The sequence below is a fragment of the Octopus sinensis genome, linkage group LG19 (assembly GCF_006345805.1).
Source record: "Octopus sinensis linkage group LG19, ASM634580v1, whole genome shotgun sequence".
Classification (NCBI taxonomy): domain Eukaryota; kingdom Metazoa; phylum Mollusca; class Cephalopoda; order Octopoda; family Octopodidae; genus Octopus; species Octopus sinensis.
In genome coordinates, this window is record NC_043015.1 from 15,050,216 (window position 1) to 15,072,776 (window position 22,561).

General features: G+C 33.6%; 1 protein-coding gene across 1 annotated transcript in view; it reads right to left on the reverse strand.

Moving 5' to 3' along the window:
- Positions 1-3,934: 3,934 nt before the first annotated feature.
- The window catches only part of LOC115221981 (tetraspanin-7), a 47,828-nt gene continuing 29,201 nt past the window's right edge, over positions 3,935-22,561 (reverse strand). The window contains exons 4-7 of the mRNA XM_029792081.2: positions 18,210-18,311; positions 15,704-15,856; positions 13,070-13,153; positions 3,935-7,664 (exon numbers count right to left, since the gene is read on the reverse strand). Coding sequence (XP_029647941.1) covers positions 7,593-7,664; positions 13,070-13,153; positions 15,704-15,856; positions 18,210-18,311 — 411 coding nt within the window. The 3' untranslated portion in view covers positions 3,935-7,592. The remainder of the gene's footprint in view (positions 7,665-13,069; positions 13,154-15,703; positions 15,857-18,209; positions 18,312-22,561) is intronic.

Consider the following 22,561-nt stretch of genomic DNA (forward strand, 5'->3'; position numbering starts at 1 on the left):
AGCCCCGAAGATAGGTTTTTGGTGCTAAGGGACATAACTCTTAACTGAACCCAGTCTTGTTTTGTCTCATCGTCTTTCTCACAGCAACCACAAACCAGATGTCTTCTCAACTTCAACAGTAGAGAGCAGTTGCCATATTTTCTTCCATAACTGCCTTCTCTGAAGAGTGCAGGGTTACATAACATGGAATCCACAATGTGAAACTCACTGGTAAGATAGGCTGTATGGATATTTAATAATGTACACTTAAATTAATACACACACACACACACACACACGCACAAATGTCACTAAATGTAACTAGGGTGTTAGAAAACACTTATATTGCTTAGCTCTTATTTCTAGCAATGTAGGTGTGTTTTCTAACACCCTAGTCACATTTTGTGACATTTGTAATTCTCCTTTTTATGAAGCATTGCAAACTGCTGGTCAAATTAATTTCATATATATGTTATACAACAGGCTTCCACACACTTTCTAGTCTCCAAATTCACTCACAAGGCTTCGGTTAGCCAAAGGCTATAGTTGAAGACACTTGCTGCACAGTGGGATTGAACCCTAAACTGTATAGTTACAAAGTGAGCTTCTTAGCCATACAGCCATGCCTGTGCCAATGTCAGACAAATTGGGAATAACTTTGTTATATTTACTAAAAGAAACAAATTATGAGTATCAGCAGTTGTATTTCTGATCACTGTTCAAATCCTGATAAAGAAAGTTTTTAGAAAATGTGTTTTAAATATTTGGACAAGGGATAAATATTTCATTTCTGACAAAAGTCACAACCTCTTTAGACATGCAAAATACCCCTCATAGTACTCTCTTGAGAGCTCATAATGTCCCCAGGTTGTGCTATTTCCCAGGTTAAAAAAGAAAATGACTGCACTGTGGCTGACTGTCATGGTACAATTTTCATCACTTGGCAGAACAGTTCTGCCAAGCATCATTTTAATTAAAATTATCTATTTGTTTTTGTACCTAAAAGCATATACTTTATTAATTCTAATTTCCAAAATATTGTTTCTTAGTATCAAGATGGTAAGTCTCATAATTTATTGCATCATGTTCAGCACTTCATGTGTCAGAGTATAAAATCTGCTAGGCAGCTTTGTCATTCATTGACCAAATTTTAAGTGGATTAAAAAACTGTGGCAGCATACAAAGATCAATTCAGTGAACTGGATCAATTCAGTCAACTAACTAATTAAATCTGCCTTATGAAAAAAAAAAAAATCCAATCATCTGTTTAGGTGCTTCCATTAGAGCCTTTCAAATAAGAGTTTATTTCCACCAAACACACATTTTACAGGAGGATGTCAATTCTAAAGAGAATAAAGAGAAATGGTCATGGTTGAAAAATGAAATTAGGTTACATATTTGGTTTTTTCATCATCATCATTTCACATCCACTTTTCTATGCTTGCATGGGTCAGATGGAATTTGTTGAGGTGGATATTCTACAGCTAGATGCTCTTTTTGTCACCAATCCTCACCTGTTTCCATCAGTGTGAGGATATTTATATGAATGTAGAAAAAGACTCAAAACTCATTAAAGAAAAACTCTATTTGAAAACAAATTGATATCAATTACCGAGAGTCTTTTTTTATCACACTTTTTCAATGAAGCTACCATTAGCATCAATGGATGTTTCAAGTTGGGGTTGGAAGTGTTGACTCCCCTGAATCAGATCTTTATCAATCTTGGACAAAGAACTAGTTATGGCAGACTTGAGAGATTGTATGGTGCTATGGGGTGTTGGCTGGCCTCACTTTTGACTATGCCCCATACATAATAGTCCAATGAATTGAGGTTTGGTGAGGTCTGGGAGAACATGATCATAGAGATGGCATGCATCCACATTTGGGTTGTTCTAACCTTATGAAATGGCATAAAGTCTTGTTGGAAAACTTACAATCTTCTGTTCCATATGCTGTCTATCCAGAGCCTCACAACTTTCTCCAACACCTCCGTATAGATAGTAGCATTAACCCTTAAGCCCTGTGAAAAAAAAAATGAGGGTGCATGACATCTCCCTTGTTGCTAATGACTCCCAGAGCTGTCATATTTGCTGGGAACTTTGTAGGCATGATTGTTGGAACCTCTTTTGGGCCTCTCAACCATTTATTTGTTGTTCCTTGGTGTGATCGATGTTTTTCTCATCAGAGAAAAATCAAAGCATTCCAGCCTCTTGGTATTTCAACTTGTTTAGCAAACACTTTTGCACAGATTGAATGAATCTCTCTTGTCACAAAACATCTCATAATTCTTAGTTATTTTGAAAATGAAAACCTGAAGGTGGAATGTATTCTTGTTAGAAATATTGTTACAAATGAGTTCAAGTCATAGTTGAGAGCTACATACCTCTACTAATAATGTGATAGCCTTAAGCATCCTTAATCCACCAGTCATACTATCTTTTCGTTTATGATGGTGCTGTGAAGGTACATGGCTTAGTGGTTAGGGTGTTTGGCTCACGATCATGAGATCATGAGTTCAATACCTGGCAGCTGGCCAAAATGAGATGTACTAGTATTTCAAAGGGCCAGCCTTGTCACATTCTCCCTGAGAACTATGTTAAGGGTACATGTGTCTGTGAAGGGCTCAGCCTCTTGCATGTTAACTTCATGAGCTGGTTGTTCTGTTGACTGAATCAACTGACCACCCATTGTCATAAACCAACGGAGTGCCAGTTTTTATGATGATGCTCAATAACATTTTGAATATTTATGAACCCCCTCAACAAATAGCTGCTATTACTTCATGCTGCCTTCATTTTGTTTACTATATCTTCAGATGATTACAAATGTTCGATTTCAACTGCCACTTCCTGACCTCAAAATAAACATTAAAATCCTCCAGGTTGAATATTTAAAAAATTGTTTCATATAAAAAAAGCCTGCAACAGCAAATGTTCCAACATCTTGTATTCAATGTAATACTTGCCCCAAATATTTCCTTAATTTTGGGAGACTGTTATTTCTCTTTTGTTGTATATATCTATATATATATATAACGGGAAGCTTTATGAAAATAGACAAAAGACGAAGGCACGATTACGGAAATAAACAAAAGACGAAGGCAGGTGGAATACAAACAAACAATTGTATTAGTATGGCGCTCAGGAAATACATAATACATAGATCAAAAGTCTATTTCAGATTAAAAATTAGAGCTTATCTCGCCAAGAATTAAGGTAACATCGAATTACTTCCCTTGTTATAGTAATTATGAATTTCCTCTCGAGATTTGACTAATAAAATTTCGGATCGTTTTAAATGATTCAAGGTAGGGAAAAAAGAACTTTAAAATTAGGGAAACTGTTTTAGAACAAAGAATGTCTTGGTACCTTTATGGATAAATTCTGTTGTGTCTGGGGAGAGTCATTTTCTTTTTGTGTCTTATAATGTAACACACTCACTGGTGAAATTTCCACTTATTTCTTATTTTCCTAAAATTTTCGTTGCGTCTTGCAACCTTTTCAATGGATAAAGTTATACAAATACTGCAATGGAACTTTGACAGAAATTATAAAAAATATCTTGTATATAAGAACTGTTATCCAAAAATTTCCAAGAATATTTTAAGCTGAATTACCGCACATTAGTAATTCAAGTAGGTGTTTGAATAATTATTAGAGGTATTAATTAAAATTAGTAAGGTAGGGAAACATTATAGGGACAACAATATAAATTGTTTAATTACATTTTCAATAGTATAATGTCATGAATTAAGCAGTAACAAAGACTAAAATTCTACATTATTTGCTCAAGCAGAATTATTTCAATTAGTTTCTGAAAACTTATGTTACCAGTGGAGAGGGTAAAAGAGAAAGCAAGGTTCAAATTTATCTTTTGGCTCCTTAAATGTGTGGAATTTATTCTTCAAAAGTGAACTCTAAAACACTGTAATACAAATAAAAACAAGAGACTCAGGTATTTTAATATACATTTTATTTTCACAAATGAAATCATACCAATATTGGGATGGTGACCTTTATCCTACCAAAAAAAAAAAAAAAATCTCTAATTTATATGGCACTTTGTAACAGGCTCTTTTAATGTGATTTTCTAGAAAGGAAAATAAAACCCTTTCTGCTATAGACATAAGGCCTGAGAAAGGAAAGACGAAAGTAAAATGACAACTAGCTGTCTTATGAGAAACAGTTTAACCATACCTCCATCCAAAGCTCCAATAATAATTTATGATTTATTGGCTGGTATTTATAATTTCAGTTCATTGAAAAATATAATAGGTATCGAACATTCTAGAAGGAATATATTCCATAATTTAACAACTTACTCCAACTCATTAAACAGAAATTTTTTTGCCAATCTGACAGAAAATTGTATAAAGATAAAGTGAGAGAAAATTAGTCGCCAAATTACATCAACATTACTCTTTTTTTAAATGTAATATTTATTACATGTGAAACTATTGTCTTTGTATATGGTGTATAGAAATAGCAGTTAGACTGATATTATCAATTATTAATTCACTTGAAAGTAGTGTAGAGTCGATTCATTTGTGGGTTAGATTATAATGTCTCTAAGTAGATTGATTCATTGATAGTAAAAGGAGTTTAGTTGATGTGGGTTGTTAATATTTCAGGTTAATAAATTACTAGTTCAACTGTTAACTGCTTTCAGATTAAATGAAGAATATCTTTGAAAAGTGTTTAAAATAATGGCAAAAAAAATACCCCAAAAAAACTATCTATTATATCCCATAATGCTAATATGTGCCAATACCCCTTACTAGAAAATAAAATTATAAATATTCAAAATGATTCACCATCAAAACTCAAAATAATCAAAATAATTAAACCCAGATGTAGAAGATTTTGAAACTTATTTATATTGAACATTGTTCTTTTTTATAGAGATTTTGAAAGCAATGAAAGTCAAATGGATTTGCTTTTGGATAGTATCACAGTTGTGATGTTAAAGTAAATAAACATGTATTAGCTATATTATCATATTTAAAAAATATATTTTTCAGCCAGAATAATATTTATTTATTTATATAATTAAATAACAATAAAGATGAGCAGGTCACAGGTGAAATCATTCACTAGTGAAATCCTTAAATATGCAAGATGTAGAGCTTTCCTCTCTGAGGCAGCAGTATATGACTATTGATCAAAGGAACTCTGCAACATTATATCTGTTACAGGTGGGAAACCCTTTTTTGTTTTTTTTTTCCACATTTACCAAATATATAATGTTATTCAATCTTAGACAAAATTTAAGAGAGACTGCCTTTCTATCTCTCTTTTTCTCTGACACATGGTTTCTATGTAAGGAATATCACATTATCATCTTTTCTTCCTCAATATCATCATTACTATATATACACACACACATGTATATATACACATATGTATACAAATGTGTGTGTGTGTATATATATATATATATATATATATAAATTATTAATGTCCATATGTGAATCTTTCTGATATAGATTACGTTAGTGTCCTTATTCTTAAGGTTTCATTATCTGTTAATATTTATATATATATATACACACACTCACATGCATGAATATATATTTTTATATGCATGATTTAACTGAAAAGATTAATGAAAGTAAAGATTAAATGTAAATATGAGCAACAAAGATGAGAGAGAGAGAGATTCTGAAATGAGTGTTTATATGGAGAAAGACCATTGACATTTGGACATCAGTAACATATATATATATATACATAACACAACTATAAATAAAGAAGAAAACAATGTGATATTCATTAGAGGAATCATGTGTCAGAGAAAAATTTTTTAAATGCAGAGAGAATAGATGCAGAGGTTGATTTGGGGTTGTGTTTTCTGTCTCAAATTATTTAATATTTTTTAAAACTTTCATGTGCTAATTACTAATAAATTTCTAGCCACTGAAGTAGTCTACAATGTGGGACAAGGTTCTATTTTACCTATTATCATGATTAAAATTATTATAAGTAATTAAATAGCAAATCATTTATTCCTAAATGGTCGTAAGTATTGGTAATCAAAAATGTAGACTCTTGCAATGCAAAGAAAGAACAGCATTTGCTAAACACTAAATATATATGTAAATATTTAGGAATGCCAATATTTGTAAGTAGATATGCCAACAAAATAGAATATTTAGATGAAGCAATAGTGCTATAGAAAGATTATAGAAAATTGAGATTCTAATAAATTCTGGTCATGATAGATGAAGAATGTATATAGGTAAAAAAATACTAATGTGAGAGGATGTAACTAAAGTTTTAATATATTCTAGGGTTATCTTTTATAGCGTTCTACTTTTATAGAGAACTACAGAATGCTTAATTTGTTGTGAAATTCATTATTTGTGAATCCAATGTGATGGAACCTATACAAATATGTATTAATTAGGATAGTGAAATTAGAAGAACATGTTGCCATTATTAACTATGTGTTTGATTAGTAAACTGTCTTTGTTGAATACTTACAATAGTTGTAAATTAATTGCAGTAAGAAGCAGTTGAAGACTTTGTAGATGTAAGAAGAAATATATCAGAGGAAATAATTCCAGTTAGATGACATATAGTAAGTAATAGGTTTACCATGTAATAACTGTTGGTAGATGTCATTGGGTAGTCGTAAATTTTCTTGGTAGATTATGAAAATATCAGCCTTTGAAAATTTTATTTAAATAAAGTTGTTTGAAGATTGTTTTGTCCTTAGACACATGTTTTACAATCTAAAAAGTAGTTAACTCATAATAATGAAGGGACCATATTCAATGTGATATTTCTGCAGTTTCTGGTGAATTCTTTAATGCCATTCTCAGCATATTCATGAGGCTTCAAAAGACTGCTATGAATTCAACCTTGATGTGTATGCTTAAAATTTAGCTAAATCACAAATTTATTGTATGTGCAAAGTAAATAAATAAATTATATGATTGTTTGTATGCATACGAATGTTTTGATAATAAATTAATATGAATAAATCTAATGTGAATCAATATCACTTATAACATTCACTTCAAATTGACTTAAGCATAGAACCAGAAGTGTAAGAAGATGAAAAAAAGGAGTAGTACAGAAAACAGACCCTTCAACTACAATATAATTAGTAAAATTGAATTAATGAGTAAAGTGATGACAGCAAAGTCAAAAGTATTATCAATAATGTAAGGTTAGAAGTCCACAAATGTAAATGTAAGTAAAAGATTTCTAAGCCATATTAAGTATGTTTATATATATATATATAATATATATATATATATATATATATATGATATAGATATATATATATGTGGGTAAGTGGAAGTAGTGTGCAGTAGCAGTGCATTAATAAAGCAGCAATATAAGTTAGTAATAGTTATCATGAGAAAGTTAATGTAAAATTAAATATGCTGTAATAGATAAAGCTAAATTTACAAAGGGAAACACAAGACTGAAAAATAGGAAAGATTTCAACAGGATCTTCACTTTGGTTTGGTTTAGAAGGTTGAGCAGGTAGCTTATACAGAAGCAGTCTAGGAAAGGTGTGAGTTATTCCAAGAGCCATCTAAATAAATGAAGCTTACAGTGGCTTACATTTTATTCAACTTTCAGCAATAACAACTTAATTCTTCATGCTACTTGTTCATATTTGGCCTTATTAATGCTTTTGGCCAAACAGCATGCAAGGATAGCTCCCAGGAGCTGCAATAGAAAGAAATATAGGAAAACATGAATTCAGTGGACATATAAATAAACACACACACACACACACACACAGATATATATATATATATATATATATATATATATATATACACACACACACACACACACACATTATCGTCATCCTTTTACACCCGCTTTTCCATGCTTGCCTGAGTTGAATGGGTCTTGCAACCTTTGTGAGGTCCATCAGCCTGAAATCAGCTTCCATCAATTCCTCGTAGGTCTTCCTCTTCTCCAGGTTCCTTTCATTTTGAATATTTGGTACTTCTTTATCCAACTCTCATTCTACACATTACTTAACTCACAACTTGATGATGGTATCTCTGTGCATGATTTCCATGTCTCTCACAAACCATTCATTGATACCATGTGATCTTAAAGACTACCAGACTGCTCTGTCAAAGGCTTCCTTCGAGTCAAGAATAGCTGGCCGTAATGGTTTATTCTCAGTAAAGAACTTGTCTTACTATGAAGACATGTGAGTTATTTTTCTTCTGAATCTGTCATAATCCTTTGTTACTCTCATATCTTGGACCATCAATAACATCTCTGTAGTTGTTTTAATTTAGAATATCTCCTTTGTCTTGATAATTGTTGTTACTAATAAATCAGTCATTGGGTATAGAATCTCCCTATGTGACCTGATTAACTACACAAGTGACAAGTGCATGACCTACTTTGCCAAATATGTTCAGCATTTCAATGAACGTTCTTACTTTCCCTGCCTTCAACTATATAATAGTGAACCCTGTTGGGTCTATGTGGTGTAGATCCCTACCCACTCTCTCTATGAATTGACCTCATTCAAGAAGCTCTCAAACTAATATTTTCGTGGTTCTTCTCACAATCAGGGAGGACAGGTGTACCACTATCATTTCCACACATTTTACTTCAATGATATTGGTTCACACTGAGACACTGCTTTGCTAACTAGAACACCTTAAACTTTTGATAATCTTCAATCACTACATTGGCAAACATTTAGCTTCTCATTTTGCCACATATATCTGAATGTAACTTCTCTTTTAGTTAGTCTCTCCATGCCACAAGGCACATAAGGTTGCAATATGATCTCTTCAACCAGCTCCATTCTCTGCTGCTATTCTAGTCTCATTCCAGCTTGTTCACCCTTCTCATCTCATTTCCTTGCCAATGGTCTTTTGCCGTGTAGTTTTAGGGCACCCTGCTGCTCTTATCCGCTCAGGCTGTCACTTTAGCGCCACCTTACAACTGCTTTTTTGATCTTGTCTGAAGACATGTTAATCCATTTAGCTTCTCTTTTTGCTCTCTCATATAGTCTTTGCTCACTAATTTCTTTCAATTTTCTCAGACATGAGAAAATTTTAGCTTTTATGACCATCTACAAAATATTCCAACACATTGTTACTTTCTGTTTGACTGTAATCTCACTCTGTCCTAAGTTCCAGCTTGTGACACACAGCTGATTATCTTGTTGAAACTTCCAGTGTTATAAGTCTATTTCCACCTCTGCCTTGTCATATGAGTCAACATGTATTTCTTTGATCCCTATTCATTCAAGTGTTCTTTTAGCTTCAATAATTTCCTTCTCCAGATTGACTTATATCTCTGCAACCATCTAGCTCTTACTCTTGTGTCACTAATCACTAGTCTATTTTAAATGGCATAATCTTCACCGATTATTCACTTATTATTCACAATCAATTGCCTATTCCATTTCCTAGACAGTATAAAGTCTGTCTGGTTCACATATTCATCTAAGTAGGTGTCCAGATGGTTGACTGATTTGTGTCATCCAACCAGATTATGTCTCATTTCTTATATCACAGCCATATACAAGCACAGCAATTACAGTGTTGCTCAACGTGTTCATTAAAGCCACTGATCACGATAATGCAGTCACTATCATTCATTATTTATGTAGTCTGTGTCAAGGACTCGCAGAAATGGTCCTTTTGTCCCTCTGGCAGTCCTGATAATGCTACATTTGCAGATGTAACTGTTGTCATGTTGTCTATGAGTAGTCTCAGCTTATTTTTCTCAAACTTTGCCTTAATTACTTTATTAATTTCTTTGATAACAATAAACCTATTCAACCTGTTACTATTTGCCTGTGAGGAACCTCACCAAAGTTACACTGTGCATCTCTATCTACAATCTGTTCAGACTCACCTTTCACCGCATCACCACTGAAGTTTTATACCTGACAAAAAGAGGAGTGTGTATAGAGATGGATGGGTTGCTGATGTTTGCTGTCTACATCTGAAAGGAAGGGAGCTGGTGATGTGATCTGATGAGGGGTTAATGGGCTCCAACACAAGACCAACATGTTCTGAACCACACTGCTCTGTGCAATAATAACATGCTAAGAGTTGGTCCTGTATACAATTAGGATTTTTCATTGTAATAATCTGTACACAGGCAAATTAAACAATATCTTGTAAGATTTTTATTGTACCAATGTCAGTAACAACTGTTGAGACACAAGACCAGACACTTGAGAGGACCTGCAGTTTGGACAGTGAAATAATGGACATCAACTCTATTACACATAGAAAATATGGAGTATGTATCACAAGACATTTTATGGGACATCTAGATGTTTCAGTGATTACCCATCATATCAACCAATATTGAACTAAAGACAGTTACTTGTTTAGCCATACAGTTGTTGACATTGCAAGTAGATGGAACAAAATAGTAATTTAATGTATCAACAAGAAATAACTTTCTTAGAAAAGTATTGAAAATATCATCAGAGTGTGCAACTAGGGGAGAAGAAAGATGCATATTTTATATATGTCTAAAAGTTATCAGTAACAAGAGTCAAAGTAGGCAGGACCTGCTATGCTGATGGCAGGTATAGATCCAGAAACACATTTTTACAGATATTTTGTCTCCAGAAAACAGAGTCAGAAAGACTGTTTTTATTTCCAGGAGTAAGTTCATTCAGGAGAATTTTTGATTCCTTCAGATTATCTTCTCATTTCATTCACAAGATTTCCCTTTACCTTTTCTCAAAGCATCAAAGATTGTTTCAGTAAATCAAACAGTTATCTCGTATGGAACTTAGTATACTTTTCTTTGTCTTGGCTATTGCCATTCTTATTCCATTTTAGTTTTGAATATCTATATATTCATACATATATTCATACAAACAGGAGATAAAAATAATATATATATATATATATATTATATATATATATATTATATATATATATATATAGATAGATATACAGGGTGCGATGGGTAAATTGTTGCCATTTTATATTTTGAATTTCTTGCATGCACAGTGTTTGTTTTTGAGTTTGTCAACCACACAATATAGTAGGGTCAGTTGGGCACTGTCTGTGAGAAAAACACCACCATGATGCAATTCACTCTGCCAGATATTTGGAAACGACATGCTGTACTGCGTGGCATTCATGCTGGAAGCTCCAATATGAAGAGATGGTGAACATACAGAATAACTGTTGGCTTGCCATGTCTCTAAAACATGTACCAAGAGTGATAAAAATTAAACATCCAGTCAAAATCATGGCATTTGGAGTGATCACTAGTGATGGTGATGTTATGCCTCCATTCATCTTCCCACATGGCCTCAGAATCAATACAGAGGCCTACATCAAGTGCCTGGAGATAGTGCTACCCTGGGTCAAGAGGGTGGCTGCTGGAAGACCCTATGTCTAGCAACAGGACTCTGCACCATGCCACACCAGTAGGAGAACCAGTGATGGCTGTCAGACAATTTCTGTGACCACATCATCCCTAACATTTGGTCACCTAAATCTCCACACTGCAACCCCTGAAGGCAAGGATTATAGCAGCATTCACCAACTTAAACAAGGAGACCATCCAGAAGAGTTGCAGGAGATTCCAAAGTCGTCTGGAGTCCATGGTTTGAAGCCAATGGCGAGTTTATTGAATAAATTTATTCTTTAGTATTTTGAGATACTTGTATGTAATTTTGATAAATATATCTGTCAAAATGAGATGTTAGAGTTATTTTCATTTTTGTGTAATTTAGACGACAATATATTCACCATGCCCTGTATATATATTTATATATATATACAGACATAAAATAGAGTTTATTTATTCACTTGAATTTAATAATTCATTCATTGCTATTCAGAATTTCTTAGTACGTGCAAGCCTAAAAGCTAAATGAAGGAAATTAGTTGGGGATTCATGCAATGAAAAGTTTGTTGGTTGCTGCTGCTGAGGATGAATATGAGTGGATACAGTAGAAATGGTCTGTCTACCTGATGCTACAACTATGAAGGAGAAAAGGTGGTTAAGTGACCAGAGTAATGATCTATACACAACTAGCAGTATCGCCCGGCGTTGCTCAGGTTTGTAAGGGAAATAACTATAAAGCATTTTTAGAGAGTTATAGCCAAAAATTAGCAAAAAAATGGAAAAAAATGATGGTAAATTTTTTTTTTAGTTAAAAAAGGTGGAGTTGCGTCCCCTAGACAGTTTGCGGTTTGTGTTTCTGATTCTCGACCCCATGTCGAATTTATCGATTTTTTCAGAACTGGGGGAACTTTTCAAAATTTTCGGTGCGTTAGTTTTGAATTATGACATTGGGCTATGTGTGTGTCAAGTTTCATCAGAATCGGTTGAAAGCCGTGGTCAGGGTGAGGGTACAAGCAAACAGACACACAGAAACACGCACAGACAAACTGCCGTTTATATAGAGAGAGATAATTACTATGTAGTAATGTTTGGTTCATTTAGTCAAAGATCTGAGCACAGGGAGTTGAAGAGAATTGTTTGCAATCTGTATTTGAATTTTTTTTAAAGAGAAATTTGTTTATACGCCTGCACAGACGTTTTGGACATTTTGAAGCATTGAGTAAAGATGTGTTTCTCTAACAAGCCTAGTTTGCATTTATTTGATCTACATGTGTGTGTGTGTGTGTGTAAGTGCGTGTACTAATTATCTGCTAATACTAAGTGACAATATGAAAGAATAAATATAAACAAGAGCTTCAATTCAATAATTCATGAGAATAATCTTTTCATGAAAACAATCTTCACTAACAATACTATCATTTTCCATTCACTATAGGTTTTAAAATGCAAAAATATATTAATGTTATAATTGTTTCATGACTTTTTAACAGATATTTTGAGAACAGGAGATATTAGAAGTCATGATATGCAGGCTTTCCTGACATTATTAGGTTCCTAGGAGGTTTCAATCTTCGTTCATTTTGCTGTTTGTCACTATTAATTTTAAACTAACAGTCCATTACTTCTAAGTATTGTGTATAGATCTTCACTATTAATTCATTTTCTAAATTTTCATAGCTTCTTTTTTTTTATTGAAAAATAAGAGTAAAATTTTATGAATTTACCCCATTATTTTGGAAGAAATTTATTTAAAAATTTACCTGAAAAAAGGATATTCCTAGAATGACTCCGCCAATCAATCCAAGATTGCCATTCATGAAATCAACCACTTTCCGATAGCAACCCTATTAAAAGTGGAGGGGAAAAAAATCATAATTATTATAATTAATACAAACAGAATTGTCAAGATGTAAATATTTTGAAAAATTGATACATGGCTCCAGTTAGTTTTGACATGGGGTTAGAGGATTGGACAAGAGGCTATCACAAACACACAGGTTTAGTACATTGATTTGGGTTAATTTAATTATGGTAAAATTCCATCTTCCTGTCCCCTAATGTAATTCTGGAAACATGTAGTTTCTATTTTTTCTCTGTTTGTTTCAGATTCGGTATCAATAATAATAATAAACAATAGTAAACTACAATATATAAATTTAACTTGGATCTAAGTAATGATCTGATTAAGGATCTAAGTAATGATCTGAGTAAGGATCTAAGTAATGATCTTCATTAATTCAAATGTTACTTGCTATATGTAATCATTAGACATGTAGCTACAAGATGTTGACACTTGAAACATTATCATCATTTAACATCTTCCATGCCAGCATGGGTTGGACAACCTACAAGAGCTGGCAATGTTAGAGAACTGCACTAGGCTCCATTGTCAGCCTTGGTATAATTTCTATGGCTGGAAGTCCTTCCTAATGCCAATCACTTTACAGAGTGATGTGTTGATATATTGCAACTGTAGAAGTTAATTTGATCATTCTTCATTTGAAAGTGCTCTTTTTACAATCTTTGAGAGAGAATTTCAATGAATTTTTTTTTTAGTTTACAAGAAGTGTTTCATTTTGCCATAACATATTATAGTATATGAACAATAGATTGTGAGCAAATAATATTTAATTTTTTTGAATTTCAATGAAAAATTAAAGCCAGTGTGCACTTGAGGTTAAAGAATTTACAGTAACTTAAACTAGGTCAACGAACATTAACAATTTAATTTTTTTTTATATTAACTTAAACATATATTTACATGAAAGAAAATTACCAGAGAACTTTCATCTAATACTTCCAAATCTTTCTGTTAAAACTGTATTGAAACCATTTGTGGAGAATTTTTTTTATCACAGCAATTGGTTGCACACCACAAGGTTTAACAGGACCAACTGAAGCAAGCCAGTATGCTCACTGCATTGTCATGGGTGATGGTAAGGCTAAGGCATTGGGAAGGCCAAGTATCCTCATGGGCATCAACTATCACCTAAGTTAGGCAAGCTGCCAACGTTGACAAGAACTTCACAGTAAGTGGCCCAGTCTCTCTGAACATCTCAAATGCCACAGGTTGGAAGAGACAGTTCACTGTCAGGTCCCAATATTTCTGGGGGGTTTTTTCCACTTGACTATAAAAGCAATGACCCTCCCATTAACTGCAGCATCCAGGATGTGGGAAGGAGCAAATCAGTTGCAGACTGTGGTATCCCAAATGAAGCACCTACCTCTAAACCAGGGACAGAGGGTAAGACCATCTGGTCTCTTTCTATCACATCTGGATAATCCCAATGGTTTCAGAACTGAGGAAATATTAATCCGAGCTAGGGCCTGCTTAATGATTAGGTTTAGCTTGGTGTGATGAGCAAAGAGACCAGCATTTAGACAGACTGTGAAGACCTGTTGGGTTGAGAGGCCTACCACAGCAGCATCTCAGTCCTCTATAGATGTCAGCTCTCACTCTGAGTGTGATGGAGATGCAGAGTTTGTCTAAACTGAGTAGACCTCCAATGTTGGCTACAGGCAGGGCATCAATCCAGTCCCCTGAGAATTTTGCACCAGCAGAAAATAGGCGACACCTTGAAAATTGATCAGAGTGATCAAGGAGAGAGTTGAAAGTGGTACCTGAATGCAGATTGTCAAATACTCTCTTTTTCCGTCTATTCTCCACTGCAACCAGAACTGACAAATCCAGCTCTCTCCACTGTGATAAAGCTTCATCCATCTCCCTGTTGGAATTAGTCCATGTTGGAGAGGATGTTGCCTACCAAATAGGAGCAAGTGTGGATGGAGGAAAGAAAACAGGGAAGAGATGAAAATGAACACTTGTGCAAGCCTAGACCCCCAAACTGTTTGGGTGGAGCAGCTTGGTCACTGGAGTCTGGGGAGCGTTTGATATTGACCAACCATTTGAGTTTCCTGAAGATTAAGTCATCAAAGTATTGGAGAGACATCAGGAATCTATAAGAGGGACTAACTCTCAGAAATACAATAGCTTAGGAATTGACAAGTAATTCCTAAGTATAAATAAACCTTGGTGGGGCTCAATTACTTCAAGGTTAGCCATTTTAAATCTAAAGACAGACTCAAAGTCAAAAGTAATGCTTATTTAGTCAAATTGTTTTGAATTAATCAGGCATTATCTTGTGGCTTTGAGATTTTGATGAGGTAACTTAAGTTTTAAAATAATATTGTAGGACTGGTGTGGGAGTTCACATCTGACCAGTTTGGACATTAAGCAGGTAGAATATTTTGGCTGGCTATGGCCAGTTTAAATGCTAAAGGGTTAATCATATAATATTGCTTTAGGATGTCAAGAATAACTAATTATATATAAACCAGTCAAAACTTGTTGCTAAATTATTTTAAAATATTGAAAAGGAAAAAGTTGCAGATACCTGCTGAAATATGTCACTCGAGTTATCACGTGGTATCCGATTATCACATTTATCATGGTTACGACAGCAGCTTTTTGGCACGGTATCAGGGTTTGCTTGGCTCCATTTTGTTTTTAGCCAGTCTTCATAACTATTAATACCACAGCAGTCCAGCTAAAGAGAAGCAAAAAATAAACAGGCCTCAAGTTAACAATTTTAATGATGTAGTAAAATAGAAGACAAAACTGAAAATTACTTTATTTTTTTAAAAATATTTTTATATTAGTTTAGATTATACATATATGTGTGTGTGTGTGTATGTGACCACGTGTGTTCCGTTGGCGATTTTTTTCCTCCGTCTTCCCTTCTCTGGATCTTTCCTCTTCCTATGTTTCTGATGAAGTGCTCCGCTCGAAACGTAAAACCCTCCTTCTTCCCTTCCTGCTTGAGCATCCAATAATACTATATTTGTTCCACGTCCTCGCATTGTTGTGTTTTCATGTTTGGATTAACTTTATATATATATATATATATTTATATATATATTAAAGAGCCAGTCATCACCAAAAAACGAATATGGCTTCGTAACATGTACCATGTTTTTGCTAATTGTTTTAGGTGTTTATGTAGTTGTGCACTGACATAGACATCCTCTCATTTGTTCCATCCTTTTACTCATCAACACATACAGAATGAGATAGCCAGAGGGAGGGAGGGAGGGGGAGAGAGAGAGAGAGAGAGGAGAGAGAGAGAGAGAGAGAGAACTGCATTACCACATGGCTGGTATTTATTTTCAGCTGAGTAAACTAGAGCAAGATGAAAGAAGTGTCTTGCTCACAGACATAATGCGGCACCAGGTCTAAGAATTGAACATTATGATTGTGATCCAAACACCCTAACCACTAGGCCATGTTCACTGTCTTCATTTTACATTTAATTTCCTATGTAGACATGGGTCTGATGAGTTGACACTCTGAATCAATTCTTATTCAGAGTTCCTGCAAGTGTGCATGCATTTATGTATGCATGCAGATGTATAAGTAATCTTATAGACTCCAGGGATTACTTCAAACCTGGTACTTATTTTTACCAGTCTATATTTATTGTAAGGTTAACTTACTTTTGACACAACACTGGCTCTCACATCAATAAGCATAAATGCAGACACACATACACACATGTATGCGCATTTGTATGTCTTCCTTTACCTTTACTAATATAAGAAACAATATCTTATCAAAAATATAATTTAGCTATTCAATAAATATAAGTAGGTATCTATCTTAATAATACTAAAGTTCTAGGGATGTTTGTGTGTACCTGAAATATCTCAGAAATAGTACATTTTATCTTTTTTTGCATATTTATTTTCATACTTACCTTTGGCAGTGCAGTACAAATTTTTGTGACATTTAGAACTATATTTATTAATGAAAACAAGTCAACACAATTTTTGTGTTTACTCATAACGTCAACACATACACATATACAGAATACACACACATATAATGAATGTCATGGCAAGTTAATCAACACAAACACATCTGTTATTTGTGACATATACACACACATAACCTTCATGCTAAGTAAAAAAAAATGTTGACTTCTTAATGTACACAATCCTTTAGAAATATTTTGAACTGAATGTGATTTCAAAAATGTAAGTTGTTTGTACAGTAAGTATTTATATTTTAGCTTTCTTTAAACAGACAATATTTTAATGTTCTTTTTTAATTATTTTTCAAGTCATTAATTTCCACAAAATGTTTTTATTTATTTACTTTTATTTCAAAGTGAAAGAGAGGAGAAAGTGAAAGATATATGTATGTGTATACGAAATGGATATGTGTGTGTAAGAGAGAGAGAGAGTGAAAGGGTCTGTTGTCATGTATATGTACATACATCAATACATGTGTGTACATCTTTTTTGTATGTACGTGTTCATGTGTGTGAGTGCATGTGTGGGAGTGATTGAATGTGTGTGTGTTCTCATGTATGTGTAAGCAGTATTCTCCCTCTCACACACACACATAAACGTCCATTTCATACACCTGTTCATACATTTTTCATGTTCCCCTCTCTTTCACTTTAAAACAAAAGCAAATAAATAACATTTTTTATAGAAATTAATGATCAAAACCAGCTGATCTGGATGAGAGTTCTAAGAGTCAAAGCGACAGTTCTGAGAGTCAAAACAAAAGATTGCCCCAAAGGAATACCATTACAAAAATTTTTCGAGTGCATTCAACATATCTTAGTTCCAAAGATTTGGCTGCTATTTCTAACACGCCGTGCTACCACATGACAGCTATTTGTGATACAGGACCCGAAATACCTGTTATGTAGTAGCAGGGTATGCAAGAAATAGCAGCCAAATCTTTCCTTTTCCAGGGAAAGGAGCTGTTTATGTGTGATTCTGATGTCACATTCGTTTAAAGCATGCAAAATAGCCTGGAAAAGGAAAAAAAATCCATGAAACAAAACTCCCTCGCTGGGAAATCATTAAAAAAAAATTCTGAATACTCACGGTCTTCTGCAAACCATCAATTGCATTACTGCTGGGAGCATAGTCCTTGTCCTCATAGTGATCTAAAGCAGTACGTAAACCAACTTGGAATCCCTTTTCAAGCTGAGAATAAATTATGTAAAAATAATAATGTAAGAATATATATATGTATACAATTGCTGCATGGAAGGTGTTTATACACACAAATTAGATTCACTTCAACATTTAAATTCAGTTCATCAAAATATTTTCGTCACTTTGAAACCATGACCTGTTCACTGACAAAATTCCATGAGTGAACAGGTCGCAGCTTCAAGGCGACAAAAATATTTTGACAAATTAAATTTAAATGTTGAAGTGAATCTAATTGTTTTTGTGTTTTTAAATGGCTTATAAACACCTTCCATGTTGCAATTGTTTTTGTTTCAGCACACAATCTCAGATCAAGTCACTTGCTATGCAAGTAGATCTTTGTAATATATATGTATATGTTTTCATATAATATAAAATCATATGATGTGCAAATATATGTATACTAGCTGTTGTACCCAGTAAATCCCGGGAAAGCAGGGCTTATCCCTTGGTTCTGTTCTCATAATTGTTTTGCTAATCCAATAACAACAATACAAAGTATGTAGCCCTTAAAATGGTTTTTGTGCATTTATAGAGAATACCGAACTGTCTTACACAAGATCTTGTTTTTGGGAATTCCAAATAAGTTGTGAATACCCAAATTATGAAGTCTGTTATGTAATAACATGAAATTAGTTAACCAATAGTAAGAATTCAAATAAAGTAGCCCTGAAAAGGGCCCTAATGCATTCCCAGGGTATATAGAACTGAGGAAGAAATACTATAAGGTATGTATACTAAAATCGTGAAGCATGTTATGTAATAACAGGCTAATCAGATATGAGATAATAACAGTTCAAAGTAAATAATTCTGAAAAGGGTTTTTGTACATTCCCAGAGAATATGCTGATGAGAAATAAGAGCTAAAAGCTCAAAATCATATGATATAGGGATATCTCTTGCCTCATTTGTGACTATCACCTGCAATGGCAAGTTAATTTCTTTACTTGTCCCCCAGTTTTTGCCAGCTTGTGCCTTCGGTGAAATGTTGGTTTATTAGTATTTTTTTACTCTTATTTACAGCAACGTTGGTGCCTCGTGTACTCTCAATTATAATTATCAATTATAAAATTTATGGATTTGCTCTTTATTGGTTTTAATGCTTGCTGACTACTTATATTATTGTTATTATTAATAATAATAATAATAATGATAATGATAATGATAATATATAAAAGATTAAATTAAAATTTATTAAATTTTTATTCTGAAATTAGTTGAAACACAAGTTTGAAATCTTAAATCAAAGAGGATGCTGCAGAAATTGAAAACAATTTCATTTGTTCAATTAATTAGTGAATAATATTAAAAAAATTATGTAAATATAATTTAAAAAAATTATTAATGTGTTGTAAAACACAAAGCTTCACTATCTTATAGTTATGTATAACATTATAGTAATTTTACAACATCAGGCATCAAATGAGTTTGTACATTTTAGGCCAATTTCAGTTAGATCTTTAAATGAACAAATGGGACTTGGATTATCTTCCGAGTAAGAACGATATGGAAGTTGTCTCCCTTGTTAATTACTCCTATATCACGGGCAGTTGTACAGTTGTATCTTGAAGATAACTTGAGTCTAAAGTGACAATGGTTGCATTAATAAAATCCATTTATTCTCTGCACTATGGAAGGACAAAGTGACTGGAATGTTTCTGTAAAAATATTTCTTGGTAGAATTATTAATGCACCAGACAAAGTGCTTTGAGGCACTTTTGACTCTTTATGCACAGAGTTCAAATTCCAACAAGGTCAACTTTACCTTTCATCCTTTGAGATTGATGAGTAGATTCCTTTGAAACATTTGATGTCTGTAAAGATATATCATGGTATTCTAAAAGAATCTTTGTTTTTGCATACTGCCTACAGTTAATCAGGAACTATTTATTGTGATTTATTTATTTGAACTATCAGTAAATAGCTTAAAGTGACTAAACCAACATATGGCAAATTGGACGACCTAGGATTAGTGGACCAGCTGTTGCTGTCATAGTTTTATTTGCAGTTTTACAAAAGATTGTGTTATGCTATGTCCTTCTCACAAAGTTTAAGTGAAATTCAATATCTTAAGTCAACAGTGATGCTCTGTCTATTGTTTGTTAATCATTTGAACATTTGTGGGATGGTTTTTGGTAGATGTAATCTATGACTAACAAATCTTCCCCATCTTTTTTTCTTTTCATACAGCAAAGAAATGTTGAGCCTTCAGTGGGTAGACTTAGGGAATGCTGATGTGAAAGAATTTACAGCTTGCTTACCAACCACATAGTTCCAGGTTCAGTCCCACTGCTTGGCACCTTGGGCAAGTGTCTTCTAGTATAGCCTCAGGCTGACCAAAGCCTTGTCAGTGGATTTGGTAGACGGAAACTGAAAGAAGCCCGTCGTATATATATATATATATATATATATATATATATATATATATATATATATATATAATGTACGTGTATGTATATGTTTGTGTGTCTGTGTTTGTCCCCCCAACATCGCTTGACAACCGATGCTGGAGTATTTTCGTTCCCGTAACTTAGCAGTTTGGCAAGAGACCGATAGAATAAGTACTCTGCTTACAAAGAATAAGTCCTGGGGTCGATTTGATCGACTAAAGGCAGTGCTCCAGCATGGCCACAGTCAAATGACTGAAACAAGCAAAAGAGCAAAGAGCATATAAGTTTTTGCTGATAGTTTTGTGTTTGATGTTGTTATTGTATCTGAATGACATTGACTGTTACCAATCCTATTTGAGTCATCAGTCTGTTGGGATACAGCCTTTTGAGACTTTGTGATATCTAACATGTGACAGCTATAATTTAGTTTCATATATAAGCATGCTGATATCTCCATTTCTGTCTGTGTTGTCTCAGCTGCAGTTGTGTATGTATGTGTATGTCCTTGTGAATATTAGGATTGTAGTGCCATTGAACTGTGTGGCCATAATGACAGAATATGGTGGATCAAGAAATAATCTTGTAAATGGGGACATATCAAATATGGAGCTTCTAATAACTAAAAGAATATTCTTTGCAGTGCACAGCTTCTTAAACATATGCTCACTAATATTATTCCACTTAGCCTACAATCTATCTATCTTTCTATTTGATTCTTCATGTTCAAGCTGCTCTATGGTTATGGTTAAATTCTGGTACCATATTAAGACATTCAAAATAACAAAACACTAAGAGTACAGACACTTGAATTTTATTTATTCCAGTTGCTTGCAGCAGAAGCATATTAGTGTATTGGTGCATCTAGAGCAAGTCTGCATTATCATTATTATGTAAAACTTCTAAGGCAGAAAACCAGCAGAACAGTTAGCAAATTGGACAAAATGTTTTATGACATTTCTTCCAGCACTTTTGTTGTTATATTATTATTATTATTATTATTTGTAATTTTGTTGTGAGTACTTTTTAAAGTGTTTGAGTTGGTGTTAATTTTACCAGAAGAGGATCTATGATCTTTGCAAAGACTGGTTGCTCTTTGATTTTGAGTTCAAATTTCACCTAGGTTGACTTTGCCTTTAATCCTTTTGGGGCCGGTAATATAAGTATTAGTCAAGCACTGGGGTCGATGTAATCAATTGGTTCCTTCTTCTAAAATTGCTGGCCTTGTGCCAAAAATTAGAAAAATTTATGTACAACTTTCATCCTTGTAGTGTTGATAAAATAAAGAATCAGTCGAGTTCTGAGTTGAATTTATAGACTTATCCTACCTCTAAATTTCAGGCCTGTCTAACTTAGAAATTATTATTGAGCATATGTGTGACGAGTTTAATTAACAGAAGTTGTACAACATTTTATTTCCTTTTGGAACACAAATCTTATTACAACAGATGTGTGTGTGTGTGTAAAGGTTTCTGCCCGTGTATCTATTCCCACATCTCCCACTCTTCTTTCTTAGTCCACTTAAACACCTGCTCTCACTTCCTCTTCCCCCATTTCCATCACCTCCACCCAGCCCACATCCATCCACTCCCCATCCAACCCTTACCCACAGTGAGCTAAATCAGTAGTTCTTAAACATGCCTATGGACTCCTTTGGTTCCAATTTTACTCAGGTCTGATCTTCAATGCCATTCAATTTTTAAAAAATCCTTTTATATATTTTTATAATTAAATATTATTAGGAACTGTATAAGAAAATTTCTAAAATATTTTGCGTATTGTAGAAGTATGATCAATTTATTGTATATAAATTTTTAACAAAAAAATCTTATATGCCCCCCCCCCCCCCAGGCC